Below are 25,967 nucleotides of genomic sequence, written 5' to 3'. Positions count from 1 at the left end.
TTAAAGAAAAAAAAAGTGGTAACTGGATACCTATATGCTGCTGTTGGTTGGTAAAAAAAAATTGTATACATTCAATAAAATGCTTCTTTGACCTCAAAAAGCTATTATCAACTTATTAGTTTATCTGAAAATTGACGTAATCTTATGACTGAAAAGGTAAACATGAAAAAGATGAAGACTGGAATGCATCTCTATTGACAATAAAACAATATAAAGGCGGAATTTAAACTCAATCAATTCAATCATGAAATGCAAGTTAAGACCAACATTTATTTATTCCCCCACCGTTGGAAGGGTCATATACTGGAACATTTTTAATAAAATAAAACATTCCTCTTAGAAATTCAGAAATCTCAGAATAATCATATGAACTCACATATACTGACTGTTTTTAATTTCTTAACTATTTTGTACCAATTTCTTAATCTTTTTTTTTGCAAAGGTTAGTTTCTTTTAGGAGGGAGGAGGAGTGTTACTGAAGTCTTTTAATTTTCATTTTGAAATAATTTTAGATGTATAAAAAGTTGTAAAATAATACAGATATTCCTACATGCCCAAGCTTGCCCAAATGTTCACATCTTATTAATACAATTAGCATCTATAGTACACTTCACAAAAACTGGTAAATTAACATTAATATAATCTACCAACCTAATGATGATTCCATTGACCTCGATCAAATTTTACCTCCCACTAATATTTCCTTACTGCTCCAGAATCCAGTTCCAGATCATACGTTACATTTAGTTGTCATGTCTCCTCAATATCCTCCAAACTGGGACATCCCTGAAGTCTTTTCATAACATTAACACTTTTGAAGTACTTGGCAGTTAATTCGTAGGATGCCCTTCAATTTGGGTTTGTCTTATTTATTCTCATGATTAAATTCAGATGATGCATTTTTGGCAAATATACTATAGAAGCAATGACATGCCCTTTTCAGTGCATCATATCAGGAATCCCATGATGTCAATACGTCTCATTACTGGAGATGTTAAACTTTCATCAGTTAGTTCATGCAGTATCTGTTAGGCTTCTCCACATTAAAGTTATGATTTCCTTTCATAATTAATAGGCATCTTTAGAGAAATACTTTGAGACAATGTAAAATCATATTATTATCCACTAATTTTAGCATCTTTAAACAATTATTCTTGCATTTGCCAAATGCAGATTTTTTATTTCCATCATTTCTTCTACACTGGAATTCTGCCATAAGGAATTCCCCCCATTTAAATATTTATTCAATTATTTGTGTATTTCAGAATGGATTCATGGGTATTTATTTTATTCTATGGATTATAAGCAATTACAACAATTACTTATTACTCAAATTCTACCATCTGTAGTCGTCAGATCTTACAATAAATTAGTAACTGAGTCTTATTTCTTCTGTTCTTATATCTATCCCTCCCTTTAAATTCTTGTTAACCACCCTCTTTTGGACTCTTTATTTTAAGAATGTCTTAGCCATTCCAACTCCTCTCCCTTTAAAATAAATTCTATATGCTGTTATTGGAGTAATTTTTATCTATAGTTTAATGACAAACCCTTGTTCAAAACCCTCCTTTCCAAAATGGCTTCTACAAACAGGATAAATGCAAGACTCCTTTTCTTGGTTCTCAGGACCTTTCTAATTCATTTAAACCAGCCAACAATCTGAGGCAACTTATTCAGCATTTCAAGAGTAGAAAAGTTGTTTAACATCATAGAAATAAAATAAAATGCAGCCTTACAACACATACATACTATGGGTCTATCCCTTCTATAAATGCTGCTATTCCCTGATACTACTGCTGCTACTATTATTCAGAAAACATTTATTTAAAGCTTTATTATATGCCAGGTACTGTGATACATAGATGAGATCATTTGATTTGCACAACCCTTTAAAATATATGTTAACATCTTTATCTCTTGAGGAAACTAAAATACAAAGAGGTTAAGAAACTTGCTCAAGGATATAGCTAATAAATGGCAGAGCAGGGATTTGAACTTAAGGATGACTGATTGTAAAGTTTGTATTTCTATTAATCTATCTTGCCTAATTTGACAATATATCATTTACTGTTTCAACCTATCATTTTATTTCAAGTATAGGTCTTGTCCCAAAATGGGATTCTGAACAATAAAGATGTTACTCACAAAGCAAAAATACTTCCAGGAACGTATCCTATTTAACATTTTTCTTATCTTCACTCCAAATAAGAGACATTTCCCCCTTAAGCTAATTAAAAGTTTGTGACCTGTCTTAGGCAAACCTTCTTTAATGGACCATATCATAAATTTCTTTGTTCTTTCAAGCTTCTGCTGGATTATAATTATAATTTTCTAAAAAATCTCTATCCATTTTCTTAAAAGTCTTTTTTTGTCAGGAAGCTTTAAGATACTTGATAAATTTTCAAGGTGGGAGTTTACACCCATATCAATAGTAGGCTGAACAAAGCATAGAAAATAAACATGCCAAGGAGCACTTAATAAAATTTTCTGGTCTTTAAATGCAATATCTAGGGCAACCGTGGCTCAGTGGCAGAATTCTTGCCTGCCTTGCTGGAGACCCGAGTTCGATTCCCAGAGGCTGCCCATGTCAAAAAAAACCCCAACACTTTAAATACAATATCTAAATTTATTTTGTTTTATTAAAACGAAGTAAGAAAACAGAACTAAATGGAAACCCAATGCAATGATATGCTCACCTTGCGGGCAAAATCTCCTTTTCCTTTACTATAGGCCTTGTTCTCAAGGAAGTCATACACATAGTGAGCTAAAGCTGGTGACGCTTTCATCATTTCAGGAGTTAATAATAACTAACAGGAAAAAAAGAGGACTCTTAAATTGATAGGACTCTGGAAATTATTGTTTTATAATTTTGTTTGTAGAACATCAAGAATGTATAATAAAGAATTTTAAATTTATATTTAAAAACATTTATAGTTATTTTTCTGTTATCAGGCTCTATAGCTTATATTAAGATTCAGTATTTTTAAAAACTGCTATGTTATTCAATAATGATTCTGAAGTTAGCATATTAGAAGGCACATAAAATAATCTAGACAAAGATTTTCAAGTGTTATAAAGAAATCCCAAAACAAATTATCATTGCTTTCACAACTGCTAATGATGTAACTTAATATGCTATCTTAGTTCTTCCGTGGTATATGCTTTACCATATTGCTCATTAGCTAAGAATACATCACAGTCACATTTAAACAACAAATTTATGGCACTAGATTTGGAGAAGGTGGTCACTTTTTAAATCTTATAAATAATTGATACAGATTCTAATGATACTGAAGTTACTATGAAAAACATTAAACTATTTGAGAAGAATCATTTTGATATCATACATTCAGTGTTAAGACAGGAGAATTCAAAGGTGATTAACAGCAGAGATTTGTATATTTTGCTATTATGATTATAAATAAATCCAACAGAGGTTATAAATATTTAAGAGAGTAAGAAAAAGGATCCACATGAACTACACAGAGTAGTTTTAGCTAAGTTTCACTAAATTCTCAGGCAGGATTGAACAAACTTTTTCTGTAAAGATCAAAATAATAATCATTTTAGGCTTTGTGGTCTACAAGTCTCTGCCAAACTACTAAACTCTACTGTTCTAGTGAGAAAGGTGCCACAGATAATGTAAAAAAATGGGGGTGGCTCTGCCCCAATTAAACTATTAATAAAAGCAGGCAGTGTGCTGGATTTGGTGTGTAGGCTGTAATTTGTTGATCCCTGTTCTAGAGAATAGAGTGGGAAGCTAAACAATGGAATACCTTATTTCTGAGCTGATGCCTTGTCTAATACATGAGAAACTGTTATGAACCAATAACTAGTATTAAAAATTATAGTGCTGGGCAGGCGATGGTGGCGTTGTGGCAGAGTTCTCGCCTGCCATGCCGGAGACCCAGGTTAGATTCCTGGGGCCTGCCCTTGGCAAAAAAAAAAAAAAAAAATTATAATGCTATTATAGCTGCACCAGGGTAAACAACTATAAAATAAACTTTTTTCTGTGACTCCTAACAGTTTATACAGTAAGTAACCTGTGAGACATATTTTGTTATTTCACAGGAGGAACCTGCATGCTCAATGATGTTGCATATTAAAAACAGCCCCTCTGTTCTATCCCTCTTTGGAATTAATTAGCCTGTAATTTTAGAAGCCTTAGAATCATTCTGGGCCAGGGGAGGCAGTTCCAGGCATTTCTGAGATTGAAATCTGCTAGCTTCAAATACATCATAAAAAGTTACTAACTATTGAACTGGAAAATTTAACTGTTTATTCTACCATAAAGTACCTATATCTTACAGTAATCTGGAATGGATCTGTGTGTATTCCACTAAACATGAAAAAGCCACATCCCTAAAACTGAGTATCCAGAAAAATTCTAATTATAAACACAGAAATAATGTTTAAAAATATTAAGGCAACTGCATGTGACATCTGATATGCATTTCTACTATTAAAATAAAATCATTCTTTAATGAAGGAACCTGTTATAGCACCTCTGTGCTATATTTAAATAAAAACCTAAGTGCACTAATACATGGACTTACCTGCAAATATGCATTTAGATCCTTTTTTCTCTTTTCTAAAAAATCTCTATCCATATTATTAAAAGTCTTTTTGCCAGGAAGCTTCAATATGCTTGACAGATTTTCAAACTAGAAGACAAAATACATTCAACAGTCTTCCTCAGTTATTAACTAAATGAGAAAATAATTTCCCAAGTTCCATTTCTATTTCTCTACATATCAAAAGCATCTTGAATGGACAATTTTGCAAAATATTTAATTATATTAAACACAAATCTGAAAATAGAAAAATGTCATCCAAATGTGTCTAAACATGTCCAAAATACAGTTCTAATGTTAATTACTATAAAGAAGTATTTGCAATCAGGAATGACAAGTATGGACAATTGATAAAGCGGGGTTATGGGCACACAGGGTTTCATTACATTCTCTCCAAATTTTGAGATTGTTCAAAATTTGCATAAGAGTTTTAAAAAATATTTTCATTAACAGCTTGTGCTGGTTTGAAAGGATGTATGTACCCTAGAAAAACCATGTTTTAATCCTAATCCCATTTTATAAATCCAGCCACTTCTTCTAATTCCTATTCAGTATGGTATGTTTGAATCTGTAATCAGATCATCGCCCTGGAGATGTGACTCAATCAAGAGTAGCTGTTAAACTGGATTAGGTGGAGATGCATCTCTACCCATGGTGGGTCTTGATTAGTTTACTGGAATCCTATAAAAGAGGAAACATTCTGGAGAAAGACGGAGATTTCAGAGAGAGCAGAGCAGGACAGAACGACATAGCCACGAGAAGCACAGAGTCCACCAGCCAGCAACCTTTGGAGATGAAGAAGGAAAATGTCTCCCGGGGAGCTTCATGAAACAGGAAGTCAGGACAGAAAGCTAGCAGATGATGCTATGTTCACCATGTGCCTTTCAGATGAGAGAGAAACTCTGAACTTCATCAGCCTTCTTGAACCAAGGTACCTTTTCCTGGATGCCTTAGATTGGACATTTCTATAGACTTGTTTTTATTGGGACATTTTCTTGGCCTGTAAACTAGAAACTTATTAAATTCCCCTTTTTAAAAGCCATTCCATTTCTGGTACACTGCATTCTGGCAGTGAGCAAACTAGAACACAGCCCTTTGAGGTGTGAATAAAATATACGTAAATAAAAATAATCTAATAAAGGCATTGTTAATATCACTAGCCATTACAATAGCTAATGATTAAAAGTAGAAAAGGATGATCTCAACATATAGGTAGTAGCTATATCACAATATACAACTATACTGATCCTTCTTTCCTGGCAATCCCATGAAAAAGAAACTCAAAGATCACACTAAAAGAAAAAACTAAGAGTCACCAGTATGTATCTTATCTTCTTCATAAAGCCACAAACACAAAGTAAGTGATGTCTAATATTTACAAACTTAACATTTGTGTTTACTTTCAAAGGTCTCCAACATGTACTAATCTGTGCTATGCTTTGCTGACGCAGAAATTTAAACCATGCTAGCTGCTAAAATAATATAAAGGCAAAGCCATTTAGTTAATGATTGTGCCTGGCAACAGAGTATATGAAACTTAAAGCAGCCTAACTACTCTTAAAAATTTTTACATATTTTTATTAGAAAAGTTGTAAGTTTACAAAAAAATTACTCAGAAAATGCAGAGTTCCCATATACCCCCCTCCCCTATTATTAACACATGCATTAGTGTAGTACATTTGTAGCAAGTGATGAAAGAGTACCATTATTCTATTAACTATAGTCCAAGGTTTATATTAGGGTTCTTTGTTTGGGTTGTACAGTACTATGGTTTTTTTTTTAATTTTGGTAACATGTATAACCTAAAACTTCCCCTTTAACCATATTTAAATAGAAGCCTCACTGTGAAATATTTTCAGCAACATTCTTTGTTTTAAAAAACTAATGGTACATTATAAAAAATGTGCTTTTATCAGCTGTAACTAATGTACCACACCAATGCAAGGTATTAATAATAGGGTATATATGGAAATCATGTATTTTACATGATTATTCTGTAAGCCCACAATTTCTCTAATAAAAAAATAAACATAATTAATCATTCTATAAAGAAAACTCTCATTCCAGAGATTAAAGAGAAGAGGAAATGAAGAGGTGTAAGATAATATTCAGCCAAAAAAGGGAAGATTTTGTTAAGCTTTGAAATTGTATGTCAATTCTGAGTTTCTTGAAGCTAAAATGTGCAGTTCATTATATGTCATCTATGAAAAGCAAAAGTAATTTTTTCAGCAATTGCTCCAATCATAGCAAGAAAAACAAAAAAAAGGGCAGAGGCAATTTACAGAGAAAATATATGCAAGAGATATTCATAAATATGATGATTCAGAAAAGTATTAGGATGGTCCTCTTTCTATAGCAAATATATGATTTAAAATTTTTAAATATTTTAAAATTTATGGAAGCAAATGCATTCTTTCAAGGTTCCTAAAAAAACATTTAATTTCCTAGAATATTACATATATACATTATCTTAAAATACTCAATTTACAAAATGCAAAATTTATTCTGGCAAGACTAGAACAAGACCAGAATATGACAGTACCTATGAAAACAATTTAGTTCAGAAATTTTAAAACATCAAACTTATTAATTAAAAAACACATAATAACCATCACAGTAAATTTTTTTAAGTCTAAATTCTCACAACACAAATATATATGACCAACAGTTTTTTCAAACACTGTCATTTTAAAAATAAGAAACAGAGGAATTAGACACTCGTTACAATCTTGGTATTTAAAAGATTATTTATAAGTTCAACTAAAAGGTAGCCCATTCCCTGAAAAGTAATATAATTCCTACTGTAAAAAACTGATAGAAACAATTTTTTAAAGGCATGTAAAAGAAATTAATTTGCCTAAAAATAACTCAAACTAAGAGTATTTCAATGTTTACAAAGGACTCAAATATTATACTATATATAAATCATGGACATTTCAAACTCAAATTCTTTCTAGATTAAACATATCAGGCTTAGTTTTCTGATAAGTTTAAAGAGCAGACTTGACATTTTATATTAGAAGGATTAAAAATTCTTCATACCCAGGCATATTACCTTATATAAATATTTCACTCAGCTACCTTAATGAATACTCAATATTATCATTTAAATCACCAGTGCTTTATCCATATTACATATATATACATTATATATAATCACTGAATAAAACATAAATATGCAATATTTCCTGAAATATAAGTCCTGGGTAGCAAGAACTTGGCTTGTTTTGTTCAGAATTATATCCCTAGAACACATAATAGTGAAAGCAGAATGCGCTCAATAAATATTTGTTGAATAAATGAATGGGCAGTTCAGGTCATTACTAAAATACTATGAATTTAACATTTTAATTATTCTCTTTTAAAATAAAACAAAGCCTTTAAAATATATATATATATATATTATTTTTTTACTACTTTAAGACCTCTGTGGAGTGAACATTTATACAGGTCAAAATTAATTACAAGTTATTGCATTTTACTTCCACTACATTACCAGAAATTTGAATTTTGAAAATACAGATACAGCAGAGCTGCAAGGCAAACTGCCTGAGTCTTACTCATAAATGCATAGTTATCTTGCTTAAACCCAAAATTTTATTTACAAGCTTAGTTTTTAATTTCTTAAGCTCGGTGAGCAATCAACACACTCAGGTTTATGTATTCATATACTACTATAATTGTTTAGGAAACAGAGAGTCAAAACATGTCCACTCCATTTCAAAAATTAATTGTGCCATTTCGATTTCATGTAATTTTTGGTGCTGTATTTAAAAGGGAGATTTCAGTATGGATTGTTTTATTAAAGTTTTTAAAAATATGTTCATTTACCTTTTTCAATATGTAGACATGATAGTTACAGTCTTGGTCAAGAACATTTAAATCTGGCAATGATTATGACTCAGTTATAGAAAAAAAATTACAACTACCACATAAAGAAAATTTCATATTAAACCAAATTCCAATTAATTTGCAAGTAAATATAACCACTCAACAACCAAAATTATTTTTTTATTATGTTTGATTAAAATGTAGGAAAGGAAAGGAAGAGATATATGAACTATATGCTTTTAGTAAAAAGTAAAGCAATTATTTCTTTAATGTTGGACAGAAAATCTTTTACCTCTGCAAACAAATCAAGCACAAAATGAAGAAAAAATCAATTAACAGCAAGAAGAGTAGACAAGACATATCCAAAATTATTTTACTTTTGACTATTCAAAATGGTCCTTTTAACATAGACTTCAGGAATCAACACACTAACTTTTGGTTTTTAATCACTTTTAAGCTCGAAGGAGTTCATTTCACTCTATCTATATTTTAATGAGATTATCAAGGTACCAATCATACTTTTTCTACTATCCTAACTGAAAACGGAATTTTCTGATTACTGAGGTAGGAAAGTATCATTTCAAAGCTTTAGCCCACCTAATCAGGTGACTCTTTTAATTGTTGTTTTTAATGGCTTAATATCAACTGTATATCTAAAAACTTGAATGAATCTAAGACTCTCAAAAGTTAAGCTTCATAAAGCACATATCCCAATTCATTCGGTAATAGTTCATTTTCTCTAAGTTCAGGAGACGATAAAATATTTAATTAACAATATGATGGAAATGATTTCTTTACATTTGTTAACTTTAAGAGTCCTTATCACTGCTTCTATACAACAAGACAGTTGTTAGTAAGAATTAAAAACATTATTTGGTTAATGTTAAATTTATTTTAGCTTGTGACTCAAAGTAACTTAAGTAATGGATCAAGAACTTAATTATTACACTTTTGGATGAGGCTGCATTTAAAAGAGCCATATCTCTGAATTATGTCCCCCAAAACAAAACCATAAAATGTCCTACAGTGATCCCCATCCCTATTTAAAACCAACTCCAAAAACCTTGGCAAAGTACAATACATACATACATGACCCTTAAAATCAGAGAGATATTCATTTTAATTTTCCTAGGTATACCACTGGTTTTTTGTCATTAGACCACAATGGTTAGGACTTATCAATATCCTATTTATTGGTTAAATGTTCAAAATCATTCTAACACGTATGCTGATTATACAAAAAAAAAAACAAAAAACCACTTCTTACCTTATTTTCATTCATTAGTTTTGGTCAATACTTAGGCATCCTCAAAGCTATTTAGAACCAAATATCAAATCAAAACACAATGTAAAGTATGTAAGCTTTAAAAACTTCATTACCTGTTCAGTGATTCTCATGTGGAAGTCATGGAAGTCACTATAACGACGATAGGTTTTCCACATCTCCTCACTGTTTAGAGTACGCCGGTGTACAGTAATGGCATATAATGCATATGTCTTTCCATGATCATTACAAACGCCTGCCACAGCATATGGGTCATAGTCAGCATATACTAGTTATTTCAAACAAAATGAAGAGGAACAAAAAGACACAAAAAGGAGGAAGATGAAGAACAAAAACAAACAAAAAAGACAACATGTAATGAAGAAGAATTGAAATGACAGACTGAGACAAAAGGATGTCACCAAAAGATGAAATAAATTCCTAGCCTCTATATCACATATAAGGCATCATATACAATTGCTATAATATGGAATAAACTAATGGTTTATAATGACACTACCAACCACAAAGTGAAGTTTATTTTGGACTCTTCCCAAAGAGCTTTCACCTATTCTTAATTATGGTGCCACAACACCACCTGAAGGCATAGCATCAGAATCTCTTAAATGGGACAAAAATAACAGAAACAAAGCAATAAACTTTTTTATTAGTCTTTGCTATTTAGTTGTAGTTTGACTAAAATCTTTCAATAAGCAGACAGCAAAAGTCACATTATCTGCTCTCTAATAATTCTCCTTCTCTTTTATATAATATTCATCAATTTACAAGGGTAGTTTATTCTGGGGGTTAAAAAAAAGAAGAAGAAAAGATTTTCCTAGTGATCTACCACATGCTATCCAAGTTAGGTGATCCTTAAAATCAAAACATGTTCCCATTTTGTACTAATATTAAGTAAGGAAGGGCACTTTGAATCTTTTTAAATTTTTCTTTTCTATTTTTCATTTTTCTCTCTGTGCTGTACTCTACCCTCTAGGTTATTTCAAGTCTCCACTTAGTTTCCCTTCATATATAGGGGGACTATCATTTAATCCATTCACTGACTTTAATTTCAATGGCTGCACTTTTTCATTTCTAGAATTTTTATGTTTTTTTTCAAACTGTAATATTCTTGCCTTCAGAGCGTATGAATCCAAATAGTTTTAATTTACCTATTTTAAAAAGTCTATCTTAGATTGTCATCTCTAAGTTCTTAGGATGCAGAGATTATCCTGGCCATGACATTCCTTGTTCCTTCTTTGTAGGGAAGCTGTGGTTCTGTAGTTCCCCTTTCCCAATGATCTGCCCTTTGTGACTCTGGGCTTTATATACAAAGGACTCAGATCCAGTTTTCCATGCCTTGTGCAATTCTTTCATCAAGGGCATTAAAAACATTATCAAAATCAAGAAAGCAGTTTTTATGTTCCTATTAGCCTCTTGCTTCAATCCTACTTGTTTCCCCGAATTTGATTTTCTCATGGTCTGTGGCCTCTGTGGAGTTTCCTCTTCAGCTATTTTTATTATGTCTTTGGCTTTGGTATGAATGGGAGGCAGAATTTCTCTTTAGGAGCTCAGAGGACCTTGTTGACCAAATACCTAAACTCCTCTCCCAATAATGGATTATAATATCTATAATGGTGGAGGGAAAACGGCCAAGATTTGGAACCGACCAAAATTTTGCAATTTTATACGTGATCAGGCAAAGAAGTATAGCTTCTTTATAAACTATTTCAATAATGAAAAAAGCTAGAAATTCATATTGGTAAATATAAATTAGACATAAACTCTCAGGGGTTTTCACCAAAAACTTTCTAACATTTTGTACTTTTTATTCAAAATGGTCTTTCATTTCCTTTCCATCTAACATCAATGCTCTTGATTTGACAAAATATTAGACTAGGAACAGACCTTTTAATCTTATTCTACAGTAATTAATTGTGGGTGGCAAAATTCCCTGTTCACCTCTTTCAATCATCTTTTTCTCAAAGTTCAACATAGATCAGACAGCACAACACTTTTACCAAGTTAAAGAACCATCATTTCTCAGTGGAGTTATTTAGCAAGGCAAAAAGTGATGGGGTTTTTATATGCTATGTCCAAAACAGGTTTGGGAAAGGAAAATAGAAAATAGAGATCCGTCAGACAACCAACTATAACTATTTAGAAGTTAACAAAAGCAAGGAGAATAGCAAGGAATGGAAAAAGAGAGAAAAGAGAAACATAAAAAGCATTATAAAAAATAAGGTCATAGATAGGAAAGAAAGATCATGAGAAGGTACATGCCCAACAGGAAAAAAATGTGAGGTTATTATAAGAGAAATGCAGAAAACAAAGAAAATTTGATTTAAAAATTCAGATAATAAGGCTACATATATTGATTTTAAAATGATGGTGAGATATTTTAAAGAAAACAGCTCACAAATTGAGTCCAGTACTATTCTTAGCAAGTGATCTGCAAATTATTTATTACTAATCTATAACCTCATCACTAAGCATATTAGTAATTGAGCTAATTTTTTAAAGGGATCTCTTAAAGGAAGCAGTGTGCACTAGACTAGTGCATAGATCACTTTTTGAGTAACATTGCACTATGTAAGTTCTTCTTCCAGTAATAGAGATGTTAAGGACATAAGGATCTAGAATCAAAGAAACTCTGTAATCCTATTGGTAAAACATTTATTGAACAAAACTCATATATGTGCTTATCATGCAAAAGGAACTTTACTAATATTAACTAATGTAATTACTCCCATGACAACCCTATGAGGTAGATACTATTATATGATCCAGATGAGATACAGGTGAGGAAATGAGGTACAAAGGAAATCATCCAAGCTTATCTAGCTATTAAGTGGCAGAGCCGGGATTTGAGCTACGCAATGTGGTCAAAAAGCTGTTCTCAACCACTGTAATATATACCTCTTCAGTATCTATACAAAAGTTTATTCTAACAGAAATAAGAATTCATTAGAAACACCTAGCACAGTACTTCCATAGATATTAAGAAGCTAATAAATACTGGTTGCATAAATGAAAAACAATGGATAATGCAGATGAAAGTCAGCATCCTCAGAGAAGAGAAAGATCAACATTAAAAATAGAGACATAAGCACCTTCCTCTACACATAAAAGTTTAAGGTTTCTAAAAAAAAAAAAAGGAAATAGGCGCACTCACCTCCCTCCATCTTGGGTTTGGTGAGTTCTGCCCGGGAGCACAGAAATACCCCCCCCCCCCCTTAAAATTTCCTGGTGTACCTTTCTTCTTTCTCATCCTTTTGCCTCCTAAACCTTTCATTTGGTGCCGGAAACCCGGGAGAGGAGCGCGGGTGCCGCCTGCTTGGCCAAGGGCGCCCCGAACTCCTCTCTCCTCCTTCCTCCACATAGCCAGCGACAAGGGATCCTTCGGCCCACCGCTACATCCACCACAGATTGGTAAGTCCCTCCCCTCCTAGCCCTGCTGCCGGGTCTCACGGTTCCGAGAGAGCCTGTCCGTTAATTACCCTCCAAAATCGTGAATTCACGTCAGGTTCTCTTCCAAAGGCTGAGGTGAGCAGGAACACCCACAAGCCTCATACCCTTTCCCGGGACTCAAAAAGCTGTGGGGATGCCCCACTTCTCGTTTCCCTCCCAAATTCAGGTCCAAGACCTGAAAGGGCCTCAAACCAGGGTGAGACGTCCCCTGGGGAGACGAGCCCCCACTCGTAAGAGCTCCGAGGCCTCTCTCAGGGCGTTGGGACGCTAACACCCCCTGGGCCAGTCCTTTCTCCTTTGAGACCCGTCAGTATGGGCAATAGGTCCTCTCTCATGGGCCTGAGGATGGGACTTTCGATTTTAATATCCTTACGAACCTCCGCAACTTTTGCCAGAGGAACAACAAATGGGCCGAAATTCCTTATGTCCAGGCTTTTTTCCTTCTGCGCTCCCGCCCCTCCTTTTGTATCCTCCTCTCCCTCACTCTACCCTCCCCTCCCTCCAGCGGCACTCCAGTCACCATCTTGCCTTTCCCTCCCCACTTCTGCTTTGGCAACATCTCAGTCGCCATCTTCTTCTCTTCCTCCTCCTGTTCTGGTAATGTCCCAGCCACCTTCTTGCCCTCCTCTCTCCCCTTCTGCGCAGGCGGCACTCCCGCCGCCATCTTGCCTTTCTCTTCCTCCTTCTCTGCTGGCGGTGCTCCAGCCGTCACCTTACCCCCCTCTTCCTCCCCCCGCTCTGGCGGTATTCCAGCTGCCATCTTATCCTCCCCTTCCATCTCCATCCAGTCCCCCACTGTCCTCAACAGCCTTGCCCTCCTCACCTATAAGCTCTCATACCCACTCTCTTTACTGTCCACTACAGGGAGTTGCGGGACCTGAGGGGTTAGTTCGAGTACGCACCCTTTTCTCCCTAGCTGACCTCTCTAATATTGAGAAACAGCTAGGTTCATTCTCCAGCGACCCAACCGCCTATACTAAGGAATTTCAATATCTAGCTAATGTCTACGATTTAACCTGGCATAACATTCATGTAATCTGCTCTTCTTCCCTAACTACAGATGAAATGGACCGCATTTTCAGTGCAGCCAGGGCTCATGCTAACCAGGTGCATATAACTGACCATATCATGCCAGTAGGGGCCGAGACTGTGCCAGACCAAGAGCCAGGGTGGAAATATCAGTTTGATACTTAAGCGGGGAGGAATGGGCAGACTAGACGGGACAAAATGCTTACATGCCTCATAGCCTGCATGCAGAAAGCTTCAGATAAAGTAGTAAACTTCCATAAGCTAAGGGAAATTACCCAGGGTCCTGAAGAAAACCCAGCCGCTTTTCTACACCGGCTCACAGAAGCCCTCTCCCAATATACCCGCTTAGACCCTGACTCGGAGGCTGGTAAAACTGTTTTAGCCACACACTTTATATTCCAATCGGCTCCAGATATTAGGCGTAAACTTAAAAAATTGAAGACGGTCCTCAGGCCCCTATCCGTGACCTGGTAAACACGGACTTTAAAATTTTTAATCCTCGTGATGAACTGGAGAGGGCAGGAAAAGGCGAATTTACAAACCGAATCCCTGATTGCGGCTCTGCGGCCCACTTCAACGGAGACAAAGCCAGCTACGACTAATCCACCACCAGGAAAGTGCTTCAAATGTGGCCTTGACGGACACTGGTCCTGTCAGTGCCCCAATCCTCGACTGCCCAAGGGACCATGTCCTCTCTGTGGTACAAAGGGACACTGGAAAAGTGACTGCCCCTCAGTGCCTGGCCATGGAGGGGCCGTCCTTCCAACCCCTGACCCACCACTGGCAGTCCCGGGCCTGGCCACCAACGACTGACAACGCCCGGCCTCAGAGACCCCAATCACCCTCGTCGAGCCCAGGGTAACAATCAAGGTAGCGGGTAAGTCCACCTCCTTTTTAGTGGACACAGGGGCTACCTTTTCTGTCCTCCCCTCTTACTCAGGTCAACTCCTTCCTTCCCAGGTCACGGTTATGGGCATAGACGGTCGTCCTTCATGCCCCTTAACTACTGGACCACTTACATGCTTAATAGAAGGGTACCCCATTATACATTCTTTCTTAGTAATGCCTTCTTGCCCCAGCCTGCTAATGGGGCAAGATCTTCTTGCCAAATTAAGAGCCTCACTACACTGGATAAAGAAACCCTCAAACAGAACTTCATAGCAAGTGCCAGACTAACGTCACTATCCACAGCACCACCTATGCCCCCAAAGGACAATATTTCTGGTGTAATGGAACTCTTACCAAGTGCCTTAACTCTACTGCCCCAGGACCATGCTTCCTGGTAACTATTGTTCCTCAATTGACCCTCTATGGGGAGTCTGAACTAACTTGGCTACTGCCCTCTCCTCATTCAAAAAGGGCTGCCTTTCTTACTATCCTAGTAGGCATCAGCCTAACTGCTTCAGTCGCAGCCTCAGCTACAGCAGGAGGGGTACTGGGCCATGGTATTTTAACCTCTCAAAACTTCGAAACTTGACTACAGGTAGCCCTGAAATCAACATCAGAATCACTCTCCTCTCTACATCGCCAACTCATCACACTAGTCCAGCTAACTCTTCAAAATCGACAGCCCTTAGACCTGCTGACAGCTGAAAAAGGAGAGGAACATGTATATTCCTACAAGAGGAATGCTGCTATTATGTCAACGAGTCAGGTCTGATGGAACAAAATACTCAAACCCTAAACAAACAAGAGACGAACCCTACCACAGAAAGCAAGGAACCAACTCTGCCTTAAACTGGTTTTCTTCTCCCCTGGCGACATGGCTCTTCCTGCTACTAAGACCAGTTATCCTAATCTGTCTCTTTTTTCTCCTAGCTCCCTGCTTCCTCAACTTCCTTCAGGGACACATGAAGGAACTATCCTGGGTAGCAGTCAATCAAATGCTCCTGCATCATTATCATCACCTGCCCTCCTCACCAGATTCCTACAGCCAGTCTCCCCACTCCCCTGACCATGACAGTTCCGGCCTATAACCCCACACCACCCCATTACAGCAGGAAGTAGCCAGAAAGATCTCGGTGCCCTATTATCACAAAAAGGCTGGAATGTTAGGTCGGGGGAATGGGGAAAGGCACTGCAACTGGAGCTGTGAAGGCTGTGTCGCCCCTCCCAACATGACTTCTGGAACTAATGAACTGCCCCTTCCAGACGTCACCTGACCTCCATCCTTAAAAGCTGCCTACTCCGAAGCCAGCATGCGCACTCACCTCCCTCCATCTTGGGTTTGGTGAGTTCTGCCCGGGAGCGCAGAAATAAACCCCCCCCACTTAAAAAAAAAAAAAAGAAAGAAAAGGACATTTGTACTTTAAGAAAAGCTCTCACATCTGGATGATATGCCAGCTAAGAAAATTGATACATTTTTTTAAATCTAAAAAACTTTAAAAAGAAAAAAAAAGTGGGGCAACTGCATCAAAAACTAAAAAGAAAAGCAACATGACCTCTGGTTTTATTGATAAGGATATTATCTAAAGACCTTTAAACACTAGCACTGGGTAATGTATATACCAAATAAAAGAAAAAGAAGCAAAAGACTTGTGAAAAAAATTGAAACAGCAATTATAGATAATTTATTCCAGAAATTTGGCAGGGAACAGAATGCAAAAAAAGAGACTTAAGTTTCAGTGAGAAACAAGAGAAAATAGATCTTTTTAAAAAGTAATCAAAATAAATTAATAACTTTTAAACTACACTTATACTGCAAAATCTCTTTAGAATCTAAAATATAAGCATGAAATTGAGGTATATACTTCAGAATGTTTGTAATTCATTATATAATCTGAAAACCATATTCTAGGAATAGTGAGAAGCTTTATTTAAAAACCATCATTATCTAGTACTCACTGGCATCATCTAATAACTCACTGTCAATTGTGGAAATGGATTATTTTTCTAGTTCACTAACCAATCTGCATGTATGCTGGCTGAGTCACAAAGTCTCAAAGGTTTCTCACCTCACCCAAGAACTTACTGAATTTCTGCATACTCCTATACATAAAGGCTTCATTTAACTGAGTTTTCTGGTCTGACTTTACAAGTATGAAAAAATAAAATTGAACTGAAATCTACTCCAGAATTATTTACTAAGAATTATACAGACAATTATCAGTTAGACTCAAGCATAAAGAGCAAAAGATTGGTTTCAGAGTTCATTAGAAATGACAAGACATTTAGAATTTAAGCATTTTTCACGTTAAGAGTGACAAGCTTAAAGGAAATAATCAAATACACAAGCAAATTGATCTTCATAGAATTAAATGAAGCAAGAAAAACATGTATAACTTAAAAACATGACTACAGAACTGAAAAAAATGGTTATTAAAAATAAATATGGAAAATGTAAATGTAATAGTAATTTTTAAAGTAAAATTTACACTACAAAGTCTCTTACCAGTATCTGAAATATAAGCATGAAGTTGTACTGAGTCATCAGAAGACACATTTGAAAGATCATCTAAAGACTAGGGGGAAAAAATAGGAAATGAACATTTAAAATTTTATAGGGAAAAAAATGTTCAAGAATTCTATATCAATTATGCACTATTCATCTTCACCCCACCTAAGCTTCATATTATTTGTCCCCCCCACCCCCAGCAACTCTCCTCTTCATTTATACTACCGGAAAAGAGAAAAGCCAAGATTAAGAAAGCATAAAGAAAAGTTATTTCGTAATCAAAATTTAAAACATCAGATTCTTTCTTCCTTCCTTGCTTGTCCACACTTACTACTTATCAATTTTATTCAATATTTTTCAAGAACATAAAAATGGGTAAAAATAAGCAGACATATTTGCAATAGCATTTTAATTTTTTTAGACGGTAAAATAACAGCCACCTCTGTATTCTTTAACTTAACATTTTGTAAATGCAGACGATTTTATTTCATAGTCCATATCTATGAAACGAGAATAATAGTTAATAACTAATAGGATACTACAAAGATTAAATAAGATACAAATATTTATGATTACCTAAACAACAGATGCTAACTTCATGATTACTTATTAAATGAAGTAAATCCATAGACTATGATAGATTTTAAATAATTAATTTTCAAAAAAAAAACCCACATATGAAATTATTACTGACTGACCCAGAATGAATCTTGTACAACTTTGGTCTCTGAGTTTTTTTTTTAACATATACACACTTAAGAAGGAAACACAATCATAAAATGTAGGCAAACTGTGCAAAAAAGTATGCCATTAAAATAACAGGCTTGACTCTCTCCAGCCAACACAACAACCAAACTGACCACCCTCCCCCTGTTTTCATGGGACATGACTCCTAGGGATGTGGATCTTCCTGGCAATGTGGGCCAGAAATCCCAGAATGAGCTGAGAATCAGCATCAAGGGATTGAGAAAAACTCTAGAATGCACTGAGACCCAGCATCAAGGGATTGAGAAAACCTTCTCAACCAAAAGGGGGAAGAGTGAAATGAGACAAAGTGTCAATGGCTGAGAGATTCCAAACAGAGTCGGGAGGTTATCCTGGAGGTTATTCTCACGCATTAAGTAGATATCACCCTGTTAGTCAAGATGTAATGGAGAGGCTGGAGGGAACTGTCTGAAAATGCAGAGATGTGCTCCAGTGGCCATGTTTCTTGATGATGATTGTATAATGATATAGCTTTCACAATGTGACAATGTGATTGTGAAAACCTTGTGTCTGATGCTCATTTTATCTACCTTGTCAACAGACGAGTAGAATATATGGAATAAAAATAAATAATAGGGGGAACAAATGTTAAAATAAATTTCGTTTGAAATGCTAGTGATCAATGAAAGGGAGGGGTAAGGGGTATGGTACGTAAAATTTTTTTTCTCTGTTTTCGTTTTGTTTTTCTGTTGTCTTTTTTTTTTTAATTTTATTTTTTTACATGGGCAGGCACCAGGAATCGAACTCGGGTCCTCTGGCATGGCAGGCAAGCATTCTTGCCTGTTGAGCCACCGTGGCCTGCCCTCTGTTGTCTTTTTATTTCTTTTTCTGAATTGATGCAAATGTTCTAAGAAATGATGTGATGAATATGCAACTATGCGATGATATTGTGAATTACTGATTATATACGTAGAATGGAATGAGCATATATTAAGAATGTGTTTCTTTCATGTATTTTAATTAATACATTAAAAATTAATAAATTAAAAAAAAAATTACAGGCTTGAGGTTGCTTTCATGAGAAAGATCTGCTTGGAAAGTTGGCCACTGACTGACACCTGAGAACTTGGATTTAAGGAGTTTCCATGTTCTCTGATAAGAGTGACTCACTGTGCCTAAAAGCTGTTTGTACAGACAATGTGGTTTATGATAAGCGCCTGTTTTCCTTCTGGGAGTACCCTTGCAGGGGGTACCCATATGACATGCCTCCAATAAAAACCTTGGGCAGTGAGTACTGAATGAGTTTCCCTGGTTGGCAATATTTCACAGGAGTTGACACAATGGCAGGGGGAATTAGATCAAATGTGACTTTCCTGGGAGAAATCTCTTGGAAGCTTATGTTTAGTTTCCTCTGGACTTTGCCCCATGCCCTTTTTCATTTTGCTTTTAATTCTTTCACTGTAATAAATCATAGCCATGAGTATGACTACATATTGAGTTCCATGAGTGCTCCTAGAAAATCACTGAACCTCCAAACATATCGGGGGACCTCAGGCACACAGACATTTTATGATTCAGACATATTTCATACTTCATAAACCATAATAACTGAATGAACTTTGGAATCCTAATGTAATATTACCAATTACTTCTTAAACAGTCATCCAAATGACTGAAATGTAGTCATGCATATCACATAAAGCCATTTAAATTAAGCAACTGCATTTTAAGGAGAAAGCCAAAAAATGTGTCTATGTGATAGACTGAGTTGTCAACTTGGCCAGGTGAACATGCCTAGTTCTGCTGCTGTGGATATGAGCCAATGGTACATGAACCTCATTGGTTGCTGATTACATCCGCAGTCAGCTAGGAGGCATGCCTGCTGCAATGAATGACGTTTGACTTAATCGGCTGGTACTTAAATGAGAGACCTCAACGTAGCACAGCCCAAGCAGCTTGGCATTCCTCATCTCAGCACTCGCAGCTCAGCCCAGGCCTTTGGAGATGCAGAAAGGAATCACCCCGGGGAAAGTTGATTGGAACCCAAAGGCCTGGAGAGAAGACCAGCAGAGACCATCCTGTGCCTTCCCACATAAGAAAGAACCTCAGTGGAAAGTTAGCTGCCTTTCTTCTGAAGAACTAACAAAATAAATCCCCTTTTATTAAAAGCCAATCCATTTCTGGTGTGTTGCGTTCCGGCAGCTAGCAAACTAGAACAGTCTACTAAAGACTGATTATTAAAAGAAGCAAAATGTGGTAATTCTATACAGATTAGACCCAGGACTTCTCTGATCAAGTGCAGGAGTAAGAATCATTATATTAAATTAGGTCTAGTTCTTGATCCACCACTGATACCTTAAGAGACACACCAACTAGCTTTTCTTGTATCTTGGTTTTCCTAACGGTATTAAAGTGGTGTTAAAACCTACTCTACATTTCTGTCAGTATAAGATATGAATGAAAACATTTTGAAAAGAAATAGAATGCACTTATTTTAAAGTAGCCATGTGGCTTATAAAACATTCTGACAAAAAGAGCAATCCTTTGCTTTAATATCATTTGTATGTGAAGGATAGAAACCTCAGAGAAAATGGAATTCTCTATCAAATTTAGGTTATTCTCTACTTTTATATTCTCTATAAAATTGATTTATTCCAATTACAAGCTAGCAACAGAGAAACCAGTTAGCACAGAAAAACAAGCTAGCGCAGAGAAACAATCAATTTTCTTAAAAAAATTATTATTAATGGTACTCTTACCTTGTAGGTAACATTTAAAAGTTAAATGTTAAAAAAAAGTTAAATGTTATTATCATTTGAAACACATTAGGATGTCATATTATGCAACCCAGAAGTTGTTAAAAATTGGTATGTAATTGTCTTTTTCACACATTTAAAATAAAGAATAAATATTATTTTCATTAAAGATGAAAAAATCTGATGCAAAAGTCTTTTCTTAAACCTCAATCACAGCTATAATGAACATGTAAATATCAAGTACACTATAAAATTATAATTGGTGAAAATATTAAAACTACACAACTACATGTTAGAAATGTTTTGAACAGTAAAAAAAAAACTGTGATTAATAAAACAAGTGCACTAATGGCATAATGCCATAAAACACAATTTGCAAAGTAATCCTTAAGTTAACATTCTTAAATTCCTCTATTATTATCTTAAATAATAATCCAGTTAATAATTTCCAGTTGTCTTAAACTGGAAATTCAAATTTAACTACGATAATCAATTCAGCAAACACAAAGGGGCAAATGCTTCTAATTTACCTGCCCATCTCAATTGCAAAATGAGTAAAATACTACACACATTAAATTCCTTTGCTTGGTATACTGAAATAAGCTATCATAATCTATTACTATTTAAAAAATGCAGCTATGTACTAAAATTTCTCAATGTACCAAAAAAGAAAAAAAATAGCAACAACTTCACCTACTTAAAAACTTGCTTTTAATACAGTTATGTGAATAACAAAATACTACAATTCAGTGACCTCAAATGTGACCTTTTTCCTCTCCAGCAACTGTTCTGGTTTCTATCACTATGACAAAAGGAAACTCTCTTATTTGAAAAAGCATTTATTTCAGACATGGAGCAGAGAAGGCCAATGATGAAGAAAGAAGATGACGAATAAAGACATTTAAGATGGTGACAAAGACAATGATAAGGAAGACAATGAAAATAAAGATGAAGAAGAAGGAGGAGGGTGGAAGGGAGGGAGGGAAGGAGAAAGAAGAAAGGAGGAAAGAGGAAGGAGGACAGAATCTGCTAGTGTTCAAACACTTACAGAAGTACTATAAATGTGAATCTTAGAAAATTTTAAACAAAAGGAAAAGTTACTTCATATTTGAAAACTTCTTCTACATAAAGAACATTATGGAAAATATTTCCTAATACTTCCTTCATGCTCTAAGAGAGTCTTCCTTTTTAAATAAGGCCCCAGAATATAATGAAGAAATGATAATGATACCAAAAATGATTTAGGAAAACAGTACTTTTTAAGTTCTAAAATATTTGGCATAACACTGTGGCTGATTTTTTTAGTGTTTTACCAGATGTTATACTTTGTATAGCAATAGTACATTTACTCAATAAGGTTATTTTAGAAATAAATATAGCAGTATAAGAGACAACATAAGACAAGCCTTTAAGCCATTTAACTGTTACAAAAGCTAAAAGAAAAAAATAGTACAGGTGGAAGAAAAAAACAGAAGATCACACACACAAAAAAAACCCCTACAAAATCTGGACTGAAACTTTTATAGAAAGTTTATATAGGAGTATTCTTCCTAACAGGATTTTAGAAAATAAGTTATTCATTGGCAGGGCTGGTTATATAAGACCACTTAATTGTTCATTATTTTACACTTTACCCTGAATATATGAAATGACATATGCTAAAAGCACATCATTCTTAAACCTCTAATCATAGTTAAGATGTCCTAGCCTAATTCACTGTAAAACTCTCTAAGTTTAAAAAACTTTACAACGACCTAAATTTTTTATATAAACATCAAAAAATATCTAGAAGTTTTCAGTTTACCCCAACTAATTTTATATATCTTTTCTAAATAAAAGAGGAGAAAAATCTGATTCCAAAGCAAACATTTAAGTGTCATTCACAAATTTACTGCCTGTCATAGCACCGATCAAAGAGTCGCTAAAAATACTAGATATTGGAATAGAAGTTAATGAAGCTCAAATTCTTTATCAGCTGACAAAGCATATTCTACTGTATTATGCAAGTTTGTCCTGAGACCACTTTTTAAAAATAAAAATGAAATTTCATTTTTAAGTTTTAACTCATAGATGACTTACATGTGCAATTAGCATTGCTTTAAAAGTATAAAAAGTTTTCATACCATTAAAGGATGGTTTGAGGGCATGTATCATATTAATTTACATGTGCTGAGGTTCAGCCTTTCACATTATTTTCAAGCCACTTTGATGTTTCAAGTACCCTTAATAGTACTTACCAAATTTATGCTTCCTGTAGGAGACCCATTAAAAGATTCTGTGAGGGGAAAAATTCATATTAGAATGCATTAAAAATGTTTAAAATGGATCCTTTATTTGAGGTTCAAATGCTAAAAATGAAAGTTACATAAGTCAAGATGTACCAGAACATTTATGTTTATATCGTTACACAATGTAAAGAAAAACTGTGGCATACTATCAAACTCCTGATCAATCCCTTAGGACCCATGGTTTTCTAAACCAAATATATCAGTGAAAATATATATGTACCTAAAGCAGGTTAAAAAAAAAAAGTCATTTATGAACAGGGGAGCAATTATTAAATGATTCTCTTAGTGTCACGTTAAGTTGTTTGATACGGTGTAAGCATGAGGAAATGCCAGTGCTATTTTATTATTTTTGTCTTACTGGATTAAGAAATACAACAAATAAATTTTTCATTAGTGTAAGGGATAAATAGTTTGATTTTTAATATATTAGGTTCACTTAATCCTGGGGTAAATTTGGCTCAAAAACATTCAAAGTCTAAATACTTATATAACAAATAAACCAAACGATACTTAAAACTCTGTATGTAAGGGTACGCAAGTGATTCAGTGCTAAAATGCTCACCTGCCATGCGGGAGACCTGGGTGCGATTCCCAGCCCATGCAGCCCTCCCTCCCCCACCGCACCCCCCACCAAAATGAAAAAACAAAAAAAACCCTCCACATTTGACATCATTTGATTAAAAGGAAACTAAGAAAAATAATTTTAAAAATTAATGTTAGGGAGTGAGTCATTTATACACTATTAAAATTAGTATCAAAAAATAATCTTTCCCCTCAGGGTTCATAATTATATCTCTTGATATAACATAATTTTATCAGTTAAAATATACCTCTGTTAAAAACACAAATGAACATATGGTAAAGCAATATTCACATGTGATTTAAAGCTAACATATGCTGTCTAGCACTTACAAGATTATTTATGAATTTGGATCTCTAAATGGGTTTCCAAAGTAAATTACCATTACATCTACAAAGAGGCAACTGGTATTGAATTCCAACTTCAACAACTCTAAACACTCAAGAATATTTCTTGGTTCATCAGAAATATTTGGTCACAAAACCTAAACAGGAAATTTCATCTAGGAATATCTCTTAGTTAATTATCCCTTAATATTAAACTGATAATTAAAATTAATAAACAAAAAGTTTATGTGTTAGTTAGGGTCAAGTGTCAACTTGGCCTGGTAAAGGTGCCTAGTTCTATTGTTGTGGACATGAGCCAACGGCATGTGAAGCTCATTTGTCACTGATTACATCTGCAGTCAGGAGGCATGCCTGCTGCAACGAATATGTTTGATTTAATTGGCTGGATGCTTAAATGAAAGAGCTCAACGCAGCACAGCCCAAGCAGCTCAGCATACCTCATCTCAGCCCTCTCAGCTCAGCCTAGGCCTTTGGAGATGCAGAAAGGAACCACCCAGGGGAAAGTTGTTGGAACCCAAAGGCCTGGAGAGAAGGCCAGCAGAGACCATCCTGTGCCTTCCCACGTAAGAAAGAACCTCAGCGGAAAGTTAGCTGCCTTTCCACTGAAGAACTATACATTTTTAACTAAATAAATCCTCTTTTATTAAAAGCCATCCATCTCTGGTATATTGCATTATGGTAGCTTTGGCAGACTAAAAAGTCTGCTATTCTTCTCATTCAATTGTATGCTTTCTACTTCCCTCTGCAGTCTGGTCTGCCCACCTCCTAAATGTTTCCACAATCACAAGTCAATTTAATAACAGGGACTACATTTAACTTTAAATAGTTTAAAGCTGAACAAACTAAAGAAAGCAATCACAAACAGAGAAAGAGAAAAAGAGGCAACTGAGAAGAAGGAGAAAGAGCATGCATGACCAAGTCATCCAGCTACCTACCTACTGAAATTTGGTTAAACGGAGTATAATTTCTTCCCCACCCAAAAAAAACCCACTAAAGGTCACTCTCACACCTGATAAATACATTCATTTTACCTCTTTGAAGTCAGCTACACAACCCTGGACTGCACAGTTATTTCAAAATAGCTAAAAAGTTGCCAACACCTCAGAATGTCTAAAAAATACCAAAGGTCCAAGAAGCTTAATTTTAAAAGTCAGAAAACCGATTTATGAAAAAATGAAAGGCTTATTTTGATCAGATCATCTGATAAAGAGAAGTATGTCATAAGCGTTACTGTTTGAAAAAGTTGTAGCAATGACCTAGAGACCTAAACACTGACAAAGACAATAAACCTGGCAGCTACTTTAAATAATAATGTTTCATATTATACCTATCATTCTAATTATTTTTTTCAACTGGTTTCAAAGAAGGGATAGGTAATTTCTTAGTTATGAAATGTATACAGTTCATCAATTTGCTTTTTTTTTTTTTTTTGCATAAGTAGACACTGGGAATCGAACCCAGATCTCTAGCATGGCAGGCGAAAACTCAGCCTGCTGAGCTACCGTGGCCCACCCTCATCAACTTGCTTTTTAAAGCAATGTCCTAGAAAGACAGTAAGATATTTAAGTACATAATTCCAAAGTACAATCAATGACTCAACTTTAGGGTCACTAAATGACTGATATCTAAGAGAGTTCATTTACCTTCAGATCTAAACCAGTTTTCAGGAAAAAAAAATCTACTTCATGTTTTAAAAGGTTTTAAGAAGTTTTAAAAGTCTGTAGATAGTGT

The 25,967-nt window shown here is 35.0% G+C and overlaps 1 protein-coding gene across 3 annotated transcripts in view; it reads right to left on the bottom strand.

The window, feature by feature from the left end:
* The window catches only part of SNX13 (sorting nexin 13), a 172,099-nt gene that overhangs the window by 13,986 nt on the left and 132,146 nt on the right, over positions 1-25,967 (bottom strand). For 2 of the 3 annotated variants that reach the window (XR_013160024.1, XM_077122343.1), the window contains exons 16-20: positions 23,259-23,296; positions 17,558-17,627; positions 9,786-9,958; positions 4,557-4,664; positions 2,697-2,807 (exon numbers count right to left, since the gene is read on the bottom strand). Coding sequence is in view for 2 of the 3 variants with exons in the window: in XM_077122343.1 (XP_076978458.1) it covers positions 2,697-2,807; positions 4,557-4,664; positions 9,786-9,958; positions 17,558-17,627; positions 23,259-23,296 (500 nt within the window). In the remaining variant the exon portion in view is untranslated. The remainder of the gene's footprint in view (positions 1-2,696; positions 2,808-4,556; positions 4,665-9,785; positions 9,959-17,557; positions 17,628-23,258; positions 23,297-25,967) is intronic. The other variant, XM_077122346.1, reaches the window with a different exon arrangement.

The sequence above is a fragment of the Tamandua tetradactyla genome, chromosome 1 (genome assembly GCF_023851605.1).
Source record: "Tamandua tetradactyla isolate mTamTet1 chromosome 1, mTamTet1.pri, whole genome shotgun sequence".
NCBI classification, from domain to species: Eukaryota; Metazoa; Chordata; class Mammalia; order Pilosa; family Myrmecophagidae; genus Tamandua; species Tamandua tetradactyla.
This window is presented reverse-complemented; position numbering and strand designations above follow the sequence as displayed.